Source organism: Vipera berus (assembly GCF_964194415.1).
Source record: "Vipera berus genome assembly, chromosome: 2".
Taxonomy (NCBI): domain Eukaryota; kingdom Metazoa; phylum Chordata; class Lepidosauria; order Squamata; family Viperidae; genus Vipera; species Vipera berus.
Window position 1 is genome coordinate 262,745,718 of NC_138203.1, and position 24,538 is coordinate 262,770,255.

The 24,538-nt window shown below is 43.5% G+C and overlaps 1 protein-coding gene across 1 annotated transcript; it reads right to left on the reverse strand.

Annotated features, from left to right (window-relative positions):
* Positions 1 to 2,597: 2,597 nt before the first annotated feature.
* On the reverse strand, positions 2,598 to 23,999 carry LOC308662057 (sodium- and chloride-dependent creatine transporter 1-like). The gene is made up of 13 exons (XM_081317474.1): positions 23,921 to 23,999; positions 21,784 to 21,915; positions 19,481 to 19,736; positions 18,796 to 18,928; positions 17,760 to 17,894; positions 17,443 to 17,546; positions 15,707 to 15,831; positions 13,796 to 13,908; positions 12,269 to 12,406; positions 11,556 to 11,658; positions 11,282 to 11,382; positions 5,690 to 5,860; positions 2,598 to 4,505 (listed from the first exon to the last, which is right to left on the reverse strand). The coding sequence occupies exons 1-13, from the start codon at positions 23,994 to 23,996 to the stop codon at positions 4,359 to 4,361; spliced, it is 1,734 nt and encodes a 577-aa protein (XP_081173600.1). The 5' UTR covers positions 23,997 to 23,999; the 3' UTR covers positions 2,598 to 4,358.
* Positions 24,000 to 24,538: the final 539 nt, after the last annotated feature.

Below are 24,538 nucleotides of genomic sequence, written 5' to 3' on the forward strand. Positions count from 1 at the left end.
CCATCCCAAACTCTACAGATGTACATGTGCACACATAGATAGACTACACAAGTTCATGTTTAGCTCCTCTGGAGCAGTTGGTGACCCAAAGATAGGAGGATCCCAACATTCATGGGCTTCCACAAGCTTGTAAGAACATAGTGGTTTTATAAGGCTTTTAGAGATGTGAAACCACCAGTATAAAAGTATATAGTTTGGATTTTATCATTGTTGGCTATTTTTGCAATCCTGCAGTTGTGTTATTTTTTGCATTTGCAACTGCCTAAAAGCTGCTCAGATTGAGGCAGCAGATAAATCACACAAATAAACATGCTCTCAATATTCAAGATGTGCCATTAGCGCATCAGATTGTATATACGAACAAACACACAAACGCACCAAGGGGGACTTGGGAATTAGCCTGGCTGCCCTTTACGTAGGCCGATGACTGGTGTTCCGCCAAGCAAAGTCAATGGGGAAAGCAGATTCACTTATCAACCAGGTTACTAACTTAACAACTGGAGTGATCCACTTGACAAAGTGTGGCAAGAAAGGTCGTAAAATGGGGCAAAATTCACTTAACAAATGCCTCAGCCACTGAAACGTTGGGCTCAACTGTAGTCATATGTCAAGGACTATCTGTAAACATGCTCTCAATATTCAAAATGTGCCGTTTGCTCATAATCTTGCATCTACGAATACACACACACAAACACACCAAGAGGGACTTGGAAATTAGCCTGGCTGCCCTTTACATACAGGCTGATGATGACTGACATTCTGCCAAAGTGCGATCTCCAGGCTAACAGGCGGTGAACGGCACTTCCCCTTATCTATTAGTAGAGAGCTCTGGGAGGAATAAGACCGACAGCCAGATTCAGAATCGGCAGGGCATTTTTTGTCATAGAACACTCAGAACGGAGTTCCGGCACCTTTTTCAGATGGAACCTTGTAGGGTAGGCAAGGCAGGTTGTATGATGTGTGTGAGTTCCGGCACCTTTTTCAGATGGAACCTTGTAGGGTAGGCAAGGCGGGTTGTATGATGTGTGTGAGTTCCGGCACCTTTTTCTTTTACAAAAAAAGCACTGAGAATCGGTACCCAGTGCTCAGTCTTTTTGAGTTCCAAAACACTGGTTGATGTTACCCAGATGAAAACAGTTCCCGTGGGGTGATTTAATAGGATTGGACAGAAAATTATATATGGGGGAGAAGAGACTAAGTGAAGCAAATGAGAACAAAGGGGTGCAGAGAAATAGGATGGAGATTCAAAGTGGATATCCCTCATCTCTTGAATAACCCCAGTTCTCTTAAAGATATAAGGCCGGTCACTGCCTTTGCCCGAGCTTTCTCGTAAGTCTTGCTAGGAGGATTTAAAAAGGGCACGTTATGTAAACCATATACATCTTGGAGAAAGGTGGGATATAAACCTAATGAATAAATTGTAATGTTTATGTATCAGAGCTGTCGAGAACATACCCACCCAATTTCATATTTCTGTCTTTGCAGGTTGGACTTGCCCAATCAGAGATTCGTGTTGTAGCCTCGACTAAACTGAGGAGCTCCTTGGGTGATTGGGGTACCTGACACTACATTCCTCAAAGGGCCTTGTAGAAAAGACTATTGATGCCACCCGGAATTCACTAGAGGAACAATTCAGTAGAAATATCCAGATGTTGGCCCCAGATATTCTCTTTCTCACTGTCTAACCATGCACAGAAGCTGACTTCTAAGTAGGTCGCTCACTTTTATCTGCTTACTGTAAAATTCGGTCCTTGACAGTCTATCTAGGTGCAGGCAGGGTGAGTCACCCATTACTTCAGAATCAGTGAAGTATCAGATACTGTCTTTCTTGTTCTGCAGTGCTAGACTTTGTGAGTGATGTGGGACTGAGGCAAGGAAATGCTAAAATGACAAGGATGAGGAGGCATTTCTCTAAGTCCTTGTTAAGAATCTTCTGCTTCACACCCCATATCCTTATATGCCACATTGGGAACTACGCAGTTTCACAGAACCTCTTATCTCCAAAAAGATGACAGTTCCTGGATTGTGAGCTTCACGGAGAGACCCAGCTTTCAAAAAAACATAGTGGACTATTGTTCCAGATTTTCTTTGTTGCATTTAGTCATTGTCTGTGGTAACTTCTGGGCTGCCTTTTTCTTTTTCTGTCAAAATGGAATGGTGAAAAATGGGATGCAGGACAGAGTACAATAAAAGCTTTTCCTTTTTTTAACACTACCTGTAATTTGTGTCATATTGTAACGAAAAGTTGGACACTGGGAGAAGAAACACGGGCATGAGAAATGATGCAAAGGGTTGGTTCACCTGGTGCAGGGGTAGGCAACCTTGACTCTTTTATGACTCGTGGACTTCAACTCCCAGAATTCCTAAGCCAGCTATGCTGAGGGGAAAGGAAGAGGTTTCCAACCTGAGCCATGTTGGCTCAGGAATTCTGGGAGTTGAAGTCCACGAGTCATGAAAGAGCCAAGGTTGCCTACCCCTGATTCCTGGTGAATAAAAGAGTACAGGCCCGAGAGGGTGGGTGGGTGGGTGAGTGAGTGACAGCTTAACAAAGATGCCTTCAGCGCAGTAGAGAACATATCTTGTATTTATCATTGGAAGCCAGATCAGTATCACTTTGCATATGCAATTGCTAAAAAATGAAAACAGAAATAGGGAGCTGAGAATGAGGCTTAGGAGGACTGCAGAGGTGATTACAGCTTTCACATGTGGCAGGAAATGAGAGCTCAGCCCAATTTGGCACAAACGTTCATATATTACAAATACATACATTGGAGTAATGCAGAGCATGGTTGTATCTATAATGTGCAAAAGAAGGATGCCTAGGCAAGCAGCTTTGCTTGCTTGCTTGCTGTATTTTTTTTCTTAAAGTCTTTGATATCTTTGTTATAGGCAGAAATTCAGAAAGGATAGTTTTTCACAATGTGAGCAATTAGGATTCTAGTTAGTTGCCATAAAAAGGATTTTCATGGTCATAATGCATTCACATTAAGGCAACACAAGATTCCAGTTTGTTATTTTGGTATCATTCTTGTAGCACAACTTTATCTCGGGCATCAATGCATAAATAAACCTTAATGTAGCATTTGCCTTGTTGAATTTCTGCCCGCTGGGTGGATTGTAAAGCTATAGGCATTCCAACAGAAATAGATGCCTCCTTTATTAAGGAGTTTGCATGCCAACAGTTTCTCCTGTAAGATTCCTCTGTGCTTGTAAATGGAGAGATGTAACCAGCAATCAAGTTATTTGAGAAACTTTTCAGATTCTTAGGGTCCAGATATTACCTATGCAGAGAGATTTCCTTCTCCTTTTTCAGATGGAGGAAGATTCCAGATGTTACAGTGACTTTAGGAAGCATGATACCCACTTGCAATGCCCTTGACCAAGACCAAATGGCAGAGGGGGAAATATGAAGGCAGCAGGGACAGACAGAGAGATCTATGCGACAGAAGTGTTCTCCTCTCCCACTCCAGAAAGTAACTACTACATGAAAATATGGTAGATTCAGTGTAACTGAACCTGGACCAAAGACGTAGGAATGAGAGACAGGGAATAATCCATGAAAAAAAGAGGTCAGAGATTAATGGAAAGCATTTGGTCCTTTTCTGTTTCTTTTGGAGAGTGGGGAGGGAGGGAAAGAATTGCAACACGATGAGCAGGATTAGCCTGTTAATCAGCTACTGTTACATTGGTTCTACAGCTGGCCGAAGCTTTTTTTTCCCCCCATGCAGAGACTGAATCCAGGAAACTAGAAGCAGCACTGGGTGAATTGGGAAATTGAACCACTGAAGCTTTTGTGATAGTGGGAAGCACTAATAAACTCTGCAGTGATGGAGGCGCCATTACTGGAGGTTTTCAAGCAAAGACTGGACAGCCATTTGTCTGGGAGAGCATAAAGATTCCTGCCGTGGGATTTGGAAGAGAAGATCTCCACAGTCCCTTTCCCACACCCTATGATTCTCTGATGGGGAATGAATGCTCTAACCTGAGGTCTGAAAGCTAATACTGGAAGGATAGGATGAAGTGAAACCTCAAAACAATTTTGGAACTGTAAGGGGGTTGTTTTCATTGCTTGCATCCGCACCTCTACCTGTCAGATTGACCAAATCCAATTCATAGCTTTTCGTTAATCACAAGAGCTTCACTGGTGAGCTGAGGAGTATAGGGAGCACAATGCAACCAAAAGTGGAACAGGGCAAGGTGTGGTTTTTTTTTCTAATTTGCAAGGGACTTTTCTCTCTCTCCCTGCCCCCCACCATTATGCCCATTCTCCCCTCCCTGGCCTCTTCCCTCTCCACTTGACCTTGGGGGGGGCAGGGGGTGGGTCTTGTGTTATTCCTACTGGGAGAGGGCAAGAGACGTTAAATCACAGTCTCAAAAAGCGTAGCCTTCTCTGGAGGGGCTGCAGCAAGACTGTCTGGTGGTGGCAGCAACTTTGTCTCTGCTTCAGGTGTCATGTATTCCAGGTGGTGGCGGCCCCAGACAGGGGTGGTCAGCAATTGCCAGCGCTGGGGGAGAAATGAATGAGGCAGTGGTGTCAATGATCAACTCAAGGCAGCACCTCAATTTGTTCAATTTTATTTAGTCACCTGAAAGTCATATCTTGCTTGGATTAGCCCAGTTGGGACTGGAAAGAGAATTCTACCAAATGCTCATTTATAACAATAAACATAGGGCTTTTAAAGTATAAAATCCTCTCTCTTGGAATGAAGGCCTTTAATTAAAGTCACAGAGCGACATATGCGTTTAAAACCAAAATCCAAAATCAGTCCACAAACATTACTCAAAAATTATTTTTGTTTTTGTTTTTATGCTGTTGCCCTGAAAGATCTTTTGCAGAATGGCCTGATATTCCTTAAAGGCAAAAATCAATCAACTAATTATTGTCTCCGAAACTCAAAGGCCTCTTTTACAACTGTCCAAAAGCCACAACTAAGTGCAAAATGAGAACTAAACGATAAGTTAGGAGGCAGGATAAACCCAGATTTTTCTGAAAGTTCTGGATAGAATTCCTGATGTATATCTCCTTTCAGTTCTTGGATCTACCATTGGTGTATCTTCTTGCATCTTGCCCTTATTTTGGCTTTGCACAATTGCAATTTCATTCTATGAACTCTAGCCAACTCTAGAAGATTCTCTCTTTCTCTGGCTAACCACCCTAGAATTTGTTTGTGGCTATACTTAATAGACCAGCAGGCTATACACAGGCAAACATCTTAACTGCCAAATGAGATGGCAGGTCTTGTTCATAGGCACATTGTCAAGTTTTGGACAAGCATTTTCAAAGACTAGCACAGCTCCCTCACTGAAAAATATCTGCAAGGTCACTGACCAATCATACCATGAGAAGGAAATATAAACTATGTCTGAACAAGGAGGAGCCAAACCATCACCCTAGCCCAGGGGTAGGCAACCTTGGCTCTTTTATGACTCGTGGACTTCAACTCCCAGAATTCCTGAGCCAGCATGGCTCAGCTTGGAAACTCTCCCTTTCCCTTCAGCATAGCTGGCTCAGGAATTCTGGGAGTTGAAGTCCATGAGTCATAAAAGAGCCAAGTTTGCCTACCCCTGCCCTAGCCTCACAATAGTATGTTCTCACACCATGCAGAATTCCAGGTGTCCCAAACAGACAAGCCTAATCAAGCAAGATTGTTCACTGGGCTTCAGGTGGAGATGAGCTATTAACACTCACCTGTTGGAAGGTGCCCTTGCATCGCAGAAGTTTGTAAGCGACAGTGCAGGGGATGCAAAGCATGGAGGCAAGGGCCAGCATCCAGCCAATAGCCTCCCCCCACCAGGGGTAGACATAGGTCTTGTTGTAAGTCAGCGGTTGGTAGTTTACCACATGGAACAGGAAGATGCCCTGATTAGGAACAGAGAAAGAGAGAGACAGAGGGAGGGAGACAGGGAGGGAAAGAGAAGAGACCAAAGTGAAGATCAAAGTAATTTCAAAATGGCTTCCTTCTAGTTTTTCAGCTTTAATGACTGAGGTATCTATTTACCAACTGAACACTCCTTCAAGTGTCAACATTTTGTACCACTTTTACACTTCACCCCATTCTGCTCTTTTAGGCAAATGGCTCTTCGTAATGTTATTTTTAATTTCTGAAGCAGACATCTTGTAAAGAATTGAAAAATTATTCCAGTCAGGGAAGGAAAGAATTTCTGACAACTAGCTCTGACCTCAATAAATATTAGATACAAAGGGTTTTTTTTTCTGCTCCTAGGAATTGCATCTGAAAATGCTAGGTGCTTTGAACTCACTTTTTTTTGGCTTAAAAGATGTATTTTTTACCCTTTAGCAATATACTGTTTGACAGTTTTTAATGTGTTATTTTTATGCTAGTCTATGAACATAATAAAGATTTGGTTGAATATATTGCCTCTGTATTACACACATTGTACCTATCTTCATCATCAGCAGAACAGAATACCATAATGTATAATGCGTATTTTCTTATATGCATTAATCAAGAGTGTCAAACTGCCGGCCCACAGGCCGGACGCATCATCCCAAAACCGCGCCCACCCCATTGCCGGCAACAGAGAAAAACCTCTGATATGTTGCGCGACATCACGTGACGTCGCGAGTTTGACATGTCTGCATTAGATTGTAATACTGTTTGAACTATTTAGTAATTCATGTTGATTTATCTTTTTTGAGGTTTAGAGAAAGAGAATTTTTTTTTCTAGGAAAGCAAGGCAATTCCTGTGTTCATTGAAACAGGATCATTTTCAAATAGGTTCACAAAAAGAGGAATAGTATGCATTTGCACCAACATAGTACTGTCAGTTGTGACACATCTTTTGAAGTGAGTGCAAGTAGCAGTGTTGGATACATGGACAGAGGAGTGAGCTTCTTAAGCCTGCCAACCATCACCTCTTTTTAGGTTTTAGTTTATATTTTTTGACTAATTCCAATTTCAAAACGTCTGAAAAGCATGCCATCAATTTTTAGCAGCAAAAGAGGCTCTGAGGCTCAAAGAATTGTTTGGGGGGGGGGTAAATGACCTCTAGGTTGCCCATCCCCAGAGTAGATTGTAGAATACATTCTTAGGTAAAAAAGGAACATTAGACAGGAGCAGAGAATGTGTCACTACAGTATCTGTATGCAATGGGAAATTTGACCTGTCAATATGTAGAAATAACCTCATGCCATTTTAGCAGTCAGTCAGTCAGTCTTATGTCTTTCCCACATCTGCACATGTAAAAATCCATTTAAACTGTGTTCAAGGGCTTGTTTTTAAATGCAATGTTCTCCTAAATTATACTGTGTATCCCTGAGCCCTACTGGGTTAACATAATGAACTTCTAAATGTGTCTTATACTAAAATGTGCATTTCTCAAAGCCTTTTGGTCCATTCTGTAAGCAAGAATTATAAGTACTGCAAAATTCAGGGCAATACACCATCCAAAGGCAACATATGTTTCAATGAACACATTGCTCTGGGAATTCCAAAGCAGGTCAATTCCCACCAGAATTCACAAAAATGTAATCACTACTGAATATGATACAGATATCCGGGCTATTTTTAAACAAGGAGGGGAAGGCTATAGTCAAAAATAGGACAGACTGTTGTTTTTTTTTCTTTGTTGGTTTGCTGTAATGCAGAACAACCTTTTGCAGCAATTTTTCTCAACCCAAGCTCTCACTATTGCTAGCCGGCATAGTGGATAATCAAGCACATCTGAAGGCACCAAACTGAGGACACTTGACAAAGAAAACTTTGGGAATGAACTCCAGCCTCACCAGCTGAGTGCAATAACAGGGTTCTCTTCTTAAAAATAGACCTGAACATGCCCCTGTGGTTGAGCAAGTGCAAAAGCTGAAGCATTTTGAATTACTCCTCTTTGTAAATTTTATTTATTTATTTATTTATTTTAATCCCATTTATATCCCGCCGGCTTACAATCTAAGCACAAATCAAATGTGCTTAGCAATAGCCTTCATTCTATGTATATGCCTGCTTATTAGGGCTTTCACCCCCCCAAGCGGCATTATTACAAAGTCAGCTTATTGCCCCCAACAATCTGGGTCCTCATTTTACCTACCTCGGAAGGATGGAAGGCTGAGTCAACCTTGAGCCTGGTGGGACTCGAACCTGCACTAATTGCAGGCAGCTGGTGTTACTTAAGGAGGCATTAGCCCACTGCTCCACCAAGGCTCATTTGCCTATGTCCTTAAGTTTCAGATTCTTCTGCCACCAGACTGCAGCGCATCATTATACGACCTAAGAGGGGTGGATCACCTCCGATTTGTGTGGCTCTCCATTTTTTTCTGCCCCAACTTTCAGGACCCTTTCAAAAGCATTGCTGAAAGGGGGCAAGAAAACACTGAGATCGTTGAAGAATAATAAAAAAGGCATGTGGACTTCTCAAAGATTCTCAAACCCTCAAATCAAATGAATGAATGAATAAATAAACCTATCTTCCCTTCCCCACCCCACCCCCCAAAAAAGGAAAGGGGGGGGATTTGCTGTCCAAAGGTTGCTTGCTAGGATACATAAAAAAGACTTCTTATATTGATTCAGATTCTGGTATCAGTACAGACTGATAAGTGATTAAAAGGGTATTTTAAAAAATGGTGAGTTTGGGAGAATTAGCACTTAGCACTAACAATAGCATTTAGGCTTCTATACCGCTTCACAGTGCTTTACAGCCCTCTCGAAGCAGTTTACAGAGTCAGCCTGTTGCCCCCAACAATCTGGGCCCTCGTTTTACCGATCTTGGAAGTATGGAAGGCTGAGTCAAACTTTAGCCCTTGAGAATCGAACTCACGGCAGTCAGCAGAATTAGCCTGCAATACTGCACTCTAACCACTGTGCCACCACGGCTCAGGATATTGCCCCTTCCCTGCCCACACAGCTGTATCACAGCTATTAGTAGAGTTAGAGCACAAGCTGATCTACACATCTACAGAAAAGGGGAAAAAAAGTGAAAAACTGGAAGTACAAATGCCAATTGGAATTCTATGCACAAATTGTAGCAGGAGCATCCCTTCCCAATTCAGATACCCTCAACCCTCTTTAAAAAAAAAGTCCTGAACATCTGGCTGTCCCCTCGAGTGCTGGACTAGGTTGTTCCATGAGCCACTAGGACATGCTGGTCTGTGTTATGTGAATGATTGATCCCAGCACACCGCATATGCTTCTAGGCGGTCCTTCTTATGACTGATGCATTTCTTAATTATTATTTTTTTAAAAAAATTCTTAACTGCCTGGTTGCCTGGTGAGTGACAACTGTATAAATCAGATAGATGAGTAAGAGCATCAGAGTTGTGCCAGGGGCTAGAAGTCTAGAAACAGCACTTGGCATGTTCAGTTCAAATCTAGGGAAGGAAACCAAATTTTCAGAAATCATCAGGGTTTCGTCCTCTAACGTAGATGGCTAACATAGTCACCGACTGCCACATGGACATCAAAGCAAAGGCAGACATGTGAGAATTACATTGTTTTCATGAGAGGTTTCAGGGTCAGAGATGTGCCTAGAGGCGTGCGATTGCATTTAGGTATCTTTGAACTGTTTTCTCGTTTTAAATAACAATTTATGTGCATGGATGCAGACACGTGCATCTCAACCTGGATGGGAGCTCTACCCTGGAAGGAAACATTTTACTGTTTTTTGCATCCCCTCCTCCCTGTCAGGAGACATTTGCATCTCGTCTTTGCTGCCAGTCCAGCCAAATGGCATTTGGGGAATCGAAAGGGAGAGGAAAGAGCCTTGGCAAAAGCACCAAGCCCTCGTGCCAGCAATTTGTTGAACTAGGAGGCAATCTGAAGGTCTGGAAACAAAATACTCTTTTTTTAAAAAAAAATAACAAAAAAACAAATTCAAGGACATCCAATATCCTTATTTTGTAGGATTGCACAAAGTAACCTTTGAATGGGAGGGAAAGGAAAGGGCAAGCACTTCCCTTTGAATGCAACGTGCTCAGCAAAATGTCAAGTTGCCACCGGCTAGGATTGAGGTATTGCATAACCTTCATCCTTAATCAAGCTCATTTTTTAAAAACCGGCTGGGGGAAGAAAAAAAAAAAGAAACAGCCTAAATAGGGTCCAACTTTAAGAAGGGCCTTTCTGATTTTGGGTTCAAGACCCGAGTGCCGCGTGATGGGGTGAGCTCCTGTCCTTGCCCCTGCTCCTGCCAGCCCAGCAGTTTGAAAGCATGCAAATGCAAGTAGATGAATAGGCGCCACTTCGGCGGGCAGGTAACGGTGCTCTGTGTTGCTCCGGCCACATGACCACGGAAATGTCTTCGGACAGCGCTGGCTCAATGGCCTTGAAACGGTGATGAGCACCACCCCTTAATGCCGGCAACGACTAGGGCAGTGATGGCGAATCTTTTAGAGACCGAGTGCCCAAACTGCAACCCAAAACCCACTTATGTGTCAGGACCCACCCCAATTCACATCTTAGGAAAATAAAGAACTCTTGGAGCCAGGGCTTGTCCAAAAGGAGGTTTTACTAGGATGTGATCGGTTGTGGAAATACAAGACAGGATCTGGCATTGTGTTACAACTTGATACTTTATAAAGAGTTCCCGGTTCCACCCCCTCCCCATAAAACCCATTTGGTCAGACCCACATCAATTAAACTTCAGTGTCAACCCTTTCGTGGGACCGTGTCTTTATGATTATTGCCTCCTTCCTTTTCAGATTCAAATGGAGATACAAACCAGATCCCCCCTCCCTTCCCCTCCTTTGTCGTCCTAAGATCAAAAGGGTTTTCCCTGGGCTTTGAATGCAGTCTCCGGCCAGGCTGAATAAACACCTTCTCCTCTCCCCCTCGGAGAAATGGCAGAATCCAGGGAAGGCACAGTATTTTAAACATACATTTATGAATGTGATATAAATGGATTCTGACAGTATGTATCATTGGGTGCTGGGTAGGCGTGGCCAATTGGGTGGGCGTGGTCCATTGCGTGGGCGTGGCTGCAGTGGTAACGGCAGACTGGGTGGGACTAAAAAGTTCAATCAATCAATTCCAACTTTGTGAGATCTTTCTTCCCCCCCCCCCGCAAGAAGTTGAAATTGATTGATTGAACCTTTTTTTGTTATTTTGCACACGACGGCGGAGGCCTAAAGCGAAAAGGTTTTTTAAAACCCAGCTGAAGGCCTAGGACTGGGGCGACGGTGCGCGTGCCCACAGAGAGGGCTCTGCGGGTCACCTGCGGCACGCCTGCCATAGGTTCACCACCACGGGACTAGGGAGTAAAATCTGCAGGGGCTCCTTTACCTTTTTCCCATTCTGCACCCATCCCTACCTCCCCTCTTCCCGAGACTTACCACGCACACGACAGGAGTAACGAATAGCCAGCACCACTTCATATAGGGCAGAGGCCGGTACCCAATCATCCGGGCGATGTCATCCATGAAGCGGTCGGCTCCTGCAAAGAAGAGAAAAGGAAGTGAAAGAGCTGCTGCTTTTCCTCCTACCTGGTCCAGGTGAGCTCTCTAGATCTCTCTTAGCGGGGAGGGCGAAACGGGGCTTGAGGAGAAAGTGAGGAATGGCAAGCAGATGCTGACTTTTCTTTCATTCTGCCTCCCGCTTTCCACTTACCATAAACCCAGGCAACCACCACACACTCCCAAAAGGCTTGCCAGAGCAGTGTGATTCCACTTGCCGAATAGTTGTCGAAGAGCTGAAAGACGTACATCCCGCCCTAAAGGCACAGGACACAGGAGAGGAGCCAGTTAAGGAAGCCATTCGGAGCAATATTGTTTATAGGCGTATGAAGCTGGCAAGGAAATGAGAAAATGTAGGAGCATGTGTGAACAGCCCATCCCAAAAGCTCCATCCAGCTTCTCTGCCTCACTCTTTTAAGATTAAGACAACCTTTACTGTCATGTTCCTGTATACACGACGGCACACGTTAAAATGAAATTCCGATGCCCCCTCTCAAAAGAAAGAATACCACTGTTTTTTTGTTTTTGTTTTTTGCTAACAGAACACTTTGATTGACTCACAGAGAAGGGAATACTAATCATTCATATATTTATTCGGCATTTTCCGAATCACCCTTTTAAGAGTGGCCTGGGGTGATTGTCAGACATGCAATAGACCTTGTGGAAGAATAAAAGTAAGCTACTACTCCCTGGATGACTAAAATGGTTATTTCTGCGAGTGCGTCTAGCCCTGGAGCCTGATGGTCATGGTCATAATAGATTCATAAGGCTGCCAAATCAGAGAGACTCAAGCAGCTTACAATTAAAAGCTCCCCCTAGCAGTCCATTTTACAAAAGGGACAGTCTTTCTTCCGGCCTTCAACTCACCTGAGTCACCATGGAGAGATCAATGACACAGCAGACAAGGCAGCAGATAGCGGCCGTGATCTCCCTGCGAGGTGAGGCTGCTGCTGGCTGTGGAAACAGGTCTAGGATACCGGTGATGAAGCCTTCTACGCCCACAAACTGGCAAGAAGCAAACAAGTAGGGAGGGAAGGAAGGAAGGAAGGAAGGAAGGAAGGAAGGAAGGAAGGAAGGAAGGAAGGAAGGAAGGAAGGAAGGAAGGAAAGGGGAAAGAGAATGGGCGACTAAGGCATTGGGTTGCACCCCTTTTTAATTCAAATGATGCGGGAGACGCAGAATTGGTGGGCTGAAAACACCCTTGGGCACGGGGCTTGTGGTCCCCCAGCAGAGACATTCACCAGATGGGAGATTAAAAAACATAGTCAAGTTGGTGATCATGACTACGCAACTGTAGCCCAACCTCTGCTTGTGCATTCCCCACGGGTAGCACCTTAAACAAGAGTGGAGTTTTGGTGCTTCTCCCAGATGCCCCGATCTCCTTGGCAATGTCCCAAGAGCCCTGATCTACTCTGGGTAGCCTCCCACTGCCCTGAGCTTATAACATCTGACCCAGCCTGCCATTTTTAGTTGTGTCAGACTACGATTCCCATCATTCCTCTGCTGCTGGCATCCTTTTGGACCATGATGGAGGGCAATTATGAGAGTTCAGATCCAAAACAGCGTCATTTTGGAGCCACAGTTGATGATGTGTTTCATGTGTGACCGCTGCGCATTCTCACCACGTCCCTCTCTGAACTGCTAGATTTTTTAAAAATGCAGATGTAAATTCACTCACATTCTATTGCAATGTACTTTGATTCTTAGGCGACAGGATGGCACTTTGGCCAGAAATATTACAAGTGGTATGAACGATCTCTTCTTACAGAGCCCTTTGAACATGCCCAGCAGTAGCCTAATTAGCCCAGCCAATGTATGACAATCATGTACATGCAGATGAAACCTGGTAGGAAAGATGTTTGACCTCAAGAAGAAATTGGATTTTGTGGCATGAAGGAGTACAATTATCTTGAAAGAGAAGAGAAACCTCAAAGTTGTTAAATGCTTTCTTCCTTACTCCTGGTCACTTAGGTCATGATTTTAACTATCTTGACATCCCTTTCCTTTTATAATTGTGGACAGCAGCAAGGGTATTCCTGATCCTCAAGTAATGAGAAACACTTTATCAAATTAGTTGATAAAGTGACGGTACAGCAAGGCAGGTCCAACCTGCAAGTCACAGACCGCGTGCAGCCCTGGACAGCTGGTAATGTGGCCCCACAAGTTCATGAACTTTTACCATCATTATGTGATTTGTATACATTAACTGTATTACATATTTTATAGGCGGCCCAAGGCAATGCACTCAGTGTGGCTGGCCCAGGAAAGCCAAAAGGCTGGACATCCATGTGCTACAATGGCAGGAGGAAGCCGGGGGGATTATTATGGGAAAGCTGGCAAATCTCCATCTCTATTTTCTACCTTTTCCTACCCCCCCACCCCCCAAATGGATACCTGGCTGTCCAGACCCAGGACAAGAAGCATGAAGAAAAACAGGGTAGCCCAGAGTGGAGAGAGTGGCATCAACGTTACGGCTTTGGGATAGGCAATGAAGGCCAAGCCAGGACCTGTAAGAGAAAAACATTACTTGAGAATGGAGACTGCAGAAAAGTCTTTCAAGATCTAAGAAACTGACTTCATGAAGAAGGCCATCTTCTTTGGCAGAGGCTTTCAAGGTCTCAGCAAGGAGTTCACAATTTTTCTGGTCCACGCTCAAGTTTTCAGATGGTAGACATTTACTTTTAATTTGATCAAAATTTAACGGCATTCATCAAATAGAGTTCGTAAGACCACTGTCCCGCAATACGTTTAACTCAGTTACCTTCAATCATATCCAAAAATACAATTCACTGCTTACATTAATTTAAAGGAATCCTGGAACCGCACTGAAAGCTACGCGAAGGTAAGAGACTGGGCACGTCTGGTCCTGCGATTGTTTTTCCTAGCCCTCTGGTTAAAATCCTTTCTTAAAGGAGATCCCACTGAATCCAGAGGCAAAACAGGCATTCGACTATCGAGGTACTTTCACTTGTGCAAAACGCTTGAAAGAATCTGCCTCTCAAGAATATGAGTACTTTTGTTTCTACATGGAGACTGCTTCTGGACTTTGTGCTTGAGGTGGGGGGGAAAAAGGAAACTTTGATTTTTGGGTTTTACTGATTAGATTGATTTGTTGTTACAGAAATGGCTAGTTTATACTCTTATGGAAAAGTAAAAACTTGAGGCTCGATGGTAATGCTTCATTCTACTGCAACAGAGGAAGTCAGAAGTCAATGTCTTTTTTTTTCTTATTTCCTTCTCCCCCTCACTTTCCTTTCCCTTTTCCTTCCCCATCGTGTACTGCTATTTGCTTTGTATTTTGTATTTTACTCTTTGTTGTTGTTAGTTGCGAAGTCGTCCCCTTCTTCTCTTGCCCTCAATCTTTCCCAGCATTAGGCTCTTCTCCAGTGAGTCCTTCCTTCTCATTAGGTGGCCAAAGTATTTGAGTTTCAACTTCAGGATCTGGCCTTCCAAAGAGCAGTCAGGGTTGATCTCCTCTAGGACTGACCGGTTTGAATATATATATATATACATAGTGCAAATGTATGTATATATATATATATATATATCCGGCCACATGACCACGGAGACGTCCTCGGACAAGTGCTGGCTCTTCAGCTTTGAAACAGAGATGAGCACCGGCCCCTAGAATCGGAAATGACTAGCATGCATGTGCGGGGGAACCTTTACCTTTACCTATATATATGATATATATGATATATATGTATATGTATATCATATGTATATGTATATGTATATATGTGTGTGTATATACATATACATATACACACACACACACACACACACACACACACACATATATATATATATATATATATATATTCATAGATTTTCATGGGTACAGGTATGTAGGTCTTGGCGTATTCGGGTCTTTTCCCGTGTCAGATTGATAGTGTCTTGGTGACATTTCGACGAGGTCCCACTCGTCATCTTTAGGCTGGTGTCTTCGGCTTTGTGTGTGTGTGTGTGTGTGTGTGTGTGTGTGTGTGTGTGTGTGTGTGTGAAATGTTTGTTAAGCATTCAGAATACGCTTGCTTAGTCCCAGACACGGGACAAATCTTATTTCCTGTTTCAGCCTAGCCCAAGGCCATCTACAGGAAGTAGCCACAGCAGTGGCAGCTCATATTTGTGTAAAACTTTTTTTGGCTTGCTAACAAAGAATAAAGGGAGACCGATATGATCATTTCAAAAAATGATTAAAACAACTGCTTAAGATGCTGTCGGCCCAGGTTCGAATAAAAAAAAAAGGTGGGGGAACCACTGGCAGGAAGGGAATGGAAGGAAACTCTGACTGCTGCTCCTTACCTGACTCTGCCACCTGGGAGATGTCTACCCCCTGCTCTGATGCCATGAATCCCAATACTGAAAATACTACGAAGCCAGCGAAGAAGCTGGTGGAACTGTTGATCACAGCCAAGAGATATGCATCCCTGCAGAGAGGAATGGATGAATCAATACGACCAGAAGTGGATCCTTAACGTCCTCAACCCTCCTCCCTTATCCGGACAACAACAGAGGACCTGCTCTGTTTCTGCCTCGCCCGAAGGCCCATAATTCCAATTAGCCTGGAAATTGCCTGATTCTTTTGACCTGGAAACCCTTTCCTATAATCATAAACGTAGCAGTGATTGCTGTGGGGGGGGGGAAACCCCACACACATAATGCATGATCACAACTGAACACACATTATGGAAATACCCTAGCCTTGCTCTTTTGATTAAGATTACAGAATATATCCCAAAGGTGCAGCTGGATTTTCTTGTTTTTCTTTGAAGACGTTTCTCTTCTCTGGAGATTTTCAGCCACCCGGGTCATGGTTATCCCAAAGGTGCTTTTTCAGGAGGCAACTGGACTTTCTCGTTTTCCTTTGAAGACATTTTGCTTCTCATCCAAGAAGTTTCTTCAGCTCTGAGTGGCTGGTGAGGAATGGAAGGATTTATATTCCTTGCACACAGCTGGTCACTTGCCTTCTTTTGGAGAGTCGTTGAGGCCATTTGGAGGTTTACCTGTGTCCTCAGGGTGACCTGAGTAGTGCAAATGAGGACCCAGATTGTTGGGGACAATTAAGCTGACTTTGTAATAATGCCGCTTGGGGTGTGTGTGAAAGCCCTAATAAGCAGGCATATACATAGAATGAAGGCTACTGCTAAGCTTGTAAGCTGCCCTGAGTCTTCGGAGAAGGGCGGGATATAAATGGAATTAAAAAAAATGTATGTGGAGCCTTCTTGGCTGCAGGAATCCTTTCATTCCCCACCATCCAGTCGGAGCTGAAGAAGCTTCTTGGATGAGAATAGATGTTTGTGTGCAGAAAGTGAGATAAAATGATAGCCGAGACAATGTTAGCAAAGAGGCTCACTGACAGCTATATTCTACGCCTCCCCGCCCACCCCCCCAAAAAATCCCAACACAGTTCTGCCCGACAAAACTCATAATCTGCTAGAAGAAAAGCTGAACTAGTGTATTTCAAACTTGGCAATTTTAAGATGTGTGGATTTCGACTCCCAGAATTCTCCAGCTAACATGCTGAAGTCCACACATCTTAAAATTGCCAGGTTTGAAAAACACTGATTTAAATTATGCAAATCAAGCGTAATTTGTCTTCTGCATAATTTGTTTAGCCTTGGCTAATCTTGGAGTACGTGCTGAAACTTCTTAATCCTTAATCATTGTATACCACTTACACTCTTATTGCTTCCTTTCGCTTCCAATATTGTAACTTGAAGGACTAAAAAAAAAACACTTCATGGAAGTGGAGAAATGAGATTTCTCTCGGTGTCAATTGGCTACGCATTGTGTCAAATTATATACTTATGGAATTTAACGGAAAGCACACAAAGCTTAAAAAAATCAGTGTGTTGTTAGATGATATGCTGGTTTAGGGACACGGAGAGGGAGAAAATGGGATTAAGTTGACTTAATGCCACTTTTTAAAGATTCTTTTTTGAGGGACAACATTTTTTTTTTAGGATTCAGACCATTCCAAAAGTTTTCACCTCCATGGTTGGCTCTCAGAACTATCTGTACGTGATGTGGGATCTCACCTGTAACAGTTGTTGTGGAAGCGATTGTAGCTGCCAAGTGCGGTCAGGGCTCCCAGCCCAATAGCATAGGAGAAGAAGATCTGGGTACCAGCATCAATCCATACCTGGGATGAGGGGAACAGCTGTGGTATAAACCCCACTAGTGGGGGGGCAGGACTCGGTTTGCATGGCCTGACCAGGTGACCAGAGGGCAGCAATGGTTGCATGCAAGAGCTTTCTTTCCTGCAGAGACATTGCCTACAGCCTCATCCTTTCCCCAACTGCTTCCCCCAATGATAACTTTCTCCACTCATCCCATTTGCCACCCAAATTCTTACCTGAGCCACAGCAAGCTTGGACCAGTCAGGTTTCAGGTAGTAAATGATCCCATCCAGCGCGCCAGGCAACGTCACTCCATGCAAGAGCATGAGGATAAGCACCACATAAGGGAACAGTGCAGTGAAATAAACCACCTGCCAGCCAATGAGAGGATTAGAAATTACACAACTGTATTTAGTTGGAGGACCACCCTACCTGGATCCCGGACTACATTTGACGCAATGGGTCACAAGCGATGAACACTCAAGAGAACAGGATAGAGTAGCTATCTACTCTATCCTATTATCCGAGTGTTCATAACTGGCTGGAGTAATTCTGGGAGTTGAAGTCCACACATCTCAGAAGTTGCCCAGGTTGAGAAACAAGGGGATAAAGAATGAGGACTGTGTTCAAACATAAAGCATGTAAAAAGACGATATCAAATAAAAAATTTAAAAAACCCAACCCTAGTCTATGGCTGCTAGAAGCCTTGTCAGGCTCACTTCCTTTTCTGCAATTCACAAACACAGCATGTGCCCTTCGTTTTCAGGGAACGGTACCCTTGGACCCCCAATAGATATCTGTAGTTATTTCCAAAGAATGATGTACACTGGTACAGCAGGCAGCTTTACAATCCAGTGGGAAATACAAACAACATTTGCTTGCAAGTACTTCATGATGAAGAATTGGTTAGGCAACCCTCTTCCTACCTTCGTTGCGTTTCTTACATAATGACTGTTGCTAAACCAAGGTCAGAGGAGGGTAGAAATAGATTTGCCTTGCTAATAAATAGTTCCTTGAAATGGTTTTTTTTAAAAAAAAAACAGTTAAGTATGAGGTCCATTAGGTCTGAAGAGGAAATAGCAAGATATCAAATTTCATTCCAAGGCCAGGAAATCTAGAGACTTAGCTTGCTCAGTTTCAGAATGAAAAGCAGGGCATTTCAACATTCAGAAATAATGGAATCCTTATTAAAGAATTTATCCTGTATTCAGTGTCATTATGGCCACCTGCATAAGCTTTCACTGAAACAACACACACACACACTCCAGTTACCTTCCCAGTTGACTTGACCCCCTTCCAGATGCAGAAATAAACAATGACCCAAGTTACAAGCAAGCAAAGGATCAGCTGCCAGCTGATTTCTCCTGGATCAGCCAGATCCCCTGAAATACGCAGCACTTTGTTCCTGAGGAAATGAAGAAGGAGATTAGAAGAAGGCCCAGCCTGAAAGAAAGACAGAGGGGAAAAAAACTCTTCTGTGGGAAATTATTTGCTTCTCCTCATGTATGGGTCTGGCTCAGAGGACAGATCAGATTTACAGATTTCAGATTTTCTGAAACCATTAAAAGTAAGCAAGTAGTCAATAGTTAATTGAGTGTAATTTTTAGTATTTTGGAATTCCTTGCTGGATTTTCTGCCTCGGGTGCCTTTGAGTTCCTCTTATCCAAATCATTCCATGACCAATTTTCCCTCCATTTTTTAGTTTCCCTTCTATCTTGCTCACAAGACCTTCCCTCTACTGGGCTTCCAAGAAGCCTCCTCAACTCATTCTTCCTCAGGTCTGGCCTTCATAAGCTGCTGAACTGCAACTCTGTCAGGCCAGCCAATGAAGAAAAATCTAGGAGGTGTGCATTGGTAGCACTGGAAAAGGCCACAGATTTCCCCACCCCCACCCCCCAAGCCTTTCTCCAAGGAGATCTACACCAGGTGTGCCTCCTAGACATTATCACCCACTTACTCCCAGAACTCAATGACAGGAGAGCGTTGGTCAGCCAGGCTGCTGCAGTTTCTGGTGGTGCCGTTCTGGGTGTTGTTGCCGCAGTCGCTCAAACCAAAAAGCTCGGTGCACTGGGGAGTGTTCCACGAGTGGCCACAGGTGGCCCACGGTAGCGTCTCTGTCAATGAGTGGACCAAGTAGAAGACACCCCAGACGAGGATCATAATATAGTAAGAGTTACAGAAGAAGACAATAACCATGGAGGCCAGGCCCAAACCTAGAGAGAAACAGCTGATTAGAGCCTGAGGCATTTGTGTGTGGGGGGTGTCTATTGATGGAATGTCACACCCTCAGACTAAGGCCCTGTCTCTAATGGCAGTGGAATGAAAGTAAAGCAAAGTAGGGAAGCTTGAAATGGTAGAAGGGACTGTACCTCATGAAACGGATATGGAGAAAATGTGAAATAATATTTTGAATGCGCTCTTACATTAAATTAGATGAAAAAGACACGGTAAGCATAATTGTCCCTAGCTTCCCCCCCCCAACCCCCAGTTAGATTTTCTTAATGTGAGAAACTCAAGAATAAGTTGGTAAAAAAGCTCTTGCTTTCTGCAGTTTTAAAGTGTTGCATGTAGAAACCATGTCCTGTGTCTATGCTCAACCTTCTTTTCCCGTCTGAATTTCAAGCAAAATCTATATAGCAGACAGTCCGGATTGTGTTTATATCATGTCAACAACTCCCCAAAAACTCTGCCCCTAGGAAAAGTGAATTCATCACTGTCATTATACATACGGTACATTAATGTTATTATTTCCCATTTTTATCCTGTTTTCACTAGGCCTGGGAAAAGCTGAAGAACTGCAATATTAAAGACTTTTATATCCCATCTACTGGACAGCCCTATAATTGTAAATTCTAGAAAACAATACCGAAGGATCACTCAATTCTGGACCAAATATAATATTCAGTGTGTTTGTAGATGACACATAGCCATTCCTAGAATTAGAGGACAGCCCTAAGTACCAGGAAGACAAAATGCGTACATATTGCAGCTTTGGGGAAAATACAAAGACGGCTGCCAAATAAGAGTGTGCAGGGGGAAAAAAACAACAGCAGAAAAATAGTTTTGTCCACATCTGGAGCATGAGTGTAAATTAATTTGTGTGATGTACTGGCTGCCTTCCAAATGACCACCTTATCTCCAGGAGGCTGCCCTGTCATCACTGTGATGGAGTTTTACACTGGTACCAAAGCAAGGCTCTACCCACACAAGCCTGTGCGTCCCTTGCTTTGAACGAGCTATTGGTAAGTAACACCAGGTTGCTCCAGCTACTATTCCTTCTTCTCCGCCCAACTAACAATGGCTGGACACTAAACTTCCATTTCCACCAGAACGTCTGTGGCAAAGTTTCCAAACTCTGTGCTTCAGAAATTAGTTTCCACATTAAATTGGTGAAAAGACTGAAAGTCCGGTAAAATCGTTGAACACTGGGCTTCAAATAGCTGGAGGAGCAAGAGAAGGCACCAAACTCACTAATTCTTTGGCCCCCATCTTGTGCTCTTTCTAATATTTGTGGTCTAGATTTGTAGTTGCTGCCAAGAGAACACGGGGGGGGGGGCATGTGGTGTGGGGAACGTTTGGGGGAGACACGCTACATTGTTAAGGTGCAGAGCAAGACTGACCTTTTGGGAAGAGTAGGAATGGCCTTTAATGAGATCCCTAACTTCTACACCAGGGGTCTTCAAACTTGGCCCTTTTATGACTTGTGGACTTCAACTCCCAGAATTGCTCAGCCAGGCACGCTGCCTGAGGAATCCTGGGAGTTGAAGTCCAGAAGTCATAAAAGGGCCAAGTTTGAAGACCCCTGTTCTACACCAATGATTTCTTTCATTTTATCCTCTCTGCCTAATCGTAAAAGATGAGGGAGTCGTCACGATAGTGTACGGAAAAGGATGGATGCTCTTTGGTTCTCTGTAAATTCAACAGAGCCGCTTTGTCACTTTTTACAATGTAGCAATATAGCCTAGCTCGGGGTAGGCAACCTCGGCTCTTTTATGACTCATGGACTTCAACTCCCAGAATTCCTGAGTCAGCATAGCTGACTCAGGAATTCTGGGAGTTGAAGTCCATGAGTCATAAAAGAGCCGAGGTTGCCTACCCATGGGCCTAGAACATTTTCTTAGATGAAATTCTGCAAGACAAATAAACTTTGCCTGCTTTAATACTCTGTTGTAACACATCTTCAGCTTCGCAACAGCTCCGGCTACTTCTGAATCTAGTAGGTGACTGAAAGCTAGAGACCAGCGTCACCGAAGCCATTACCTTTAAACAGGGGAGCAATGTTCCAGGCTGAAATTCCACCTTGCTTCATAAACTGTCCCAGGGCCACCTCCAGGAAAAAGACAGGGATCCCCCCAACGAAAACGATCAGCAGGTAAGGAATCAGAAAGACACCTGCACAGAAAAAGGGAGTCAGTACTCTGTCCCTTTTTCAAGAAGCTGGGAGTGTTTGCAGGGTCCTTTTGGTGGTGGTGCTGAAATTACGGAATCTCAGTTGCTATCTTGCTTTAGGCTTTGAGTAGCTTTCTCCATTTGAATGAGCTATGGGATTACACCTCCAAGCAGATTATTATTATTATTATTTTTGCTGTCAAAGACACAGACATTGTCCTCTAATCTGAAAAAGTTAAGTCCTTTCCTGCTGCAGTGCATTTTTGTACATTTTACAGGACAGAGAATTTGGGAAGATGTAGATTTATTTTTCCTTATTGCATGTGAAGCATACTAGGACAAGTAGAGAAGCCTCGTAAACTGCATCCTTGGATGCAGCGACGGCATTTTTGCAATCTTTAAAAGGTATTTACATTCACAAAGTCTTGACACCTTTGAAGGACAGTCTCACATTGTTAACCTCTTTCAAACGGGAGGTTGAAAGAAAGCGAGTTTCCCAAATCCACCTAGTACTGTAAATTCAGGCTGTAATTCAAATGAGATTTGAACAGAAGCTGCTCAACTCATTTTTTTTTCAGCATAATTGCTAGAACAAGTTTTCTATTTTCCATGGCTGGTTGGGGAATTCTGGGAGTCGACACATCCTTAAGCTGCCAAGGCTGAGAAACACTGTTATATAAGTCACCATCCACCTGAATGCTTTCAGACTGTGTTCTCTCTCTCTCTCTCTCTCTCTCTCTCTCTCTCTCTCAAATCTAAACTGGGAAAATAAAAAGAATGTGCACAGACCCGTGTCTATTCTATCTCAGCAAGGGGAAAAAAGGTAATCCTAACATTGAATCAGTTTAATACTCCAAGAGTTCACTGTTCAGAACTTGGCAATTTTGCAAGTATTTTCAAGATGCAACCCAAGCATTTTCATATGCTATTTTTATTATTATTATTATTATTATTTTGTTCCAGTTCTTTGTCGACCTGTCCCAATTCCATGAGGCACACCGCAACCAATTAGAAATTCTTTCTTTGCCCGCTTCCCATCTACTGTCAGATGTGTACTCCCGTAGGGCACATAAGATTTTTAAAAACATTTGCTGACATATTCTAGAAGGAGATTCCTGTATATACTGGGGCCACGAGCCCCAAGTATTTTTTCCTGGTTGCCTTCTCTAGGCTCAAGAGCCTCAATGAAAAAGGATACATGTAATCCAGGCAGGGGTGGTGACTGCCTTGGGGACTAAATATATAGAAACCACTTTTCATTTTCTATTGGGTAAACCCAAACGGTTCCCATCTACCTGGAATAAGGTCCAAGACTGTCCAGAACCCAGAGATGTAGAGTCACAAGTGGACAATGCTTCTTGTTGAAGAGGTACAGGTAATTAGTATTTGTGTCATCAGCATTGTCCCTGTGCTATTTGTTTCAGCTTCTGCAAAGGCTTTTATTCTATCAGAGTTAAGAGCAGGACATACTATTGCCTGTCTCCATTTTACACCTTTTAGAAACAACACAGATTCTTACGAAAGGGATGGTTATAAAATTTTCAGCTGCAGGGCAAACTTTGTGATATAATGAGACAGAGAGATGACTATGAGTATTAGGCTAGTAATTTATCTATGGACAGAATACAGGTAGCCTGTAGCATTTTTCTGTATAAGAGGCAATTCTACCACAGTGCCCTTTGCATAAACTTTGGTGATGCTTAAGTGTGTGCCATAAACAGTTGTTCACTTAAAAAGATGATACCAAATAGTGCCCTACATTTTTATGTAGTTCACCTTGGTAAGTTTTGCCACCTGGGGAAAAAAATTGGTCTGAGTTTGATTAATCCAACCTGATGGAAAGGCAGCAGGATTCACCTACCATGTATCGGGGAGGGTATAAGAAAATAGATCTTGAGGCCAAAGACAGAGATGCCCTTGAGTCCAGGGGTTACCTGGGACACCCACACCGACTACATCTCACCAGTCTAATGGCTACACATTCCAGTCCCCGTGGCAACCCCCTTACCTCCTCCATTTTTGTAGCAGAGGTACGGAAAGCGCCAGACGTTGCCCAGTCCTACAGCAAAACCAACACATGACATGATGAAATCCATCTGGCGCGTCCAGGTCTCTCGCTCAGGAAAGGACAGCTTTGCCGGCCCGATGGGTACCACCAGAGGAACAGTGATGGCTCTCTCGTCAAGGGTGGAGTCCCCTGGGCCACTGATTGGCTCAGCACTTTCTGGTTCGGCTACCTCTGAGCACTCACTGCCCTCTGTGGAGAAAAGACAAGCTGCTAGAGAAAGACCAGTAAGCTGATGAACACAACCATTTCTAGCTGCTGATGGTTGGTGAGCTGAAGGGGTGGTGATCATGAGTAGGTGCTTGACACTCTTATCAACCGTTTGGTCTTCCAATTAACTCCCAGGTCTATGTCTGCTGTCAACAGGGCTAAAAAACATGAGAGAAAGTTACAACGGTAAAGAGTAATCTGAAGCAATGGGGCATTGCAGGCCACAATTTATCTTTTTTTTAAAAAAAAGGTTCGCCAATGCACAACAGCTTTCAACTGTGCAAGAAATGCTTTACAAAGAGATTTTATTGATTGGTGAATTCAATTTATAAGCCGCCACTATTGTCCAGG

Bases quoted from the DNA above. Each gene is read 5' to 3' on its own strand.
- LOC308662057 (XM_081317474.1), bottom strand. From the start codon at position 23,996: ATGTCATGTGTTGGTTTTGCTGTAGGACTGGGCAACGTCTGGCGCTTT. The intron at 17,895-18,795 runs GTAACTGGAGTG...ATTGGCTGGCAG, and splicing joins GGGTCAAGTCAACTGGGAAG to GTGGTTTATTTCACTGCACT. The intron at 4,506-5,689 runs GTGAGTGTTAAT...TTTCTCCCCCAG, and splicing joins GCAAGGGCACCTTCCAACAG to CGCTGGCAATTGCTGACCAC.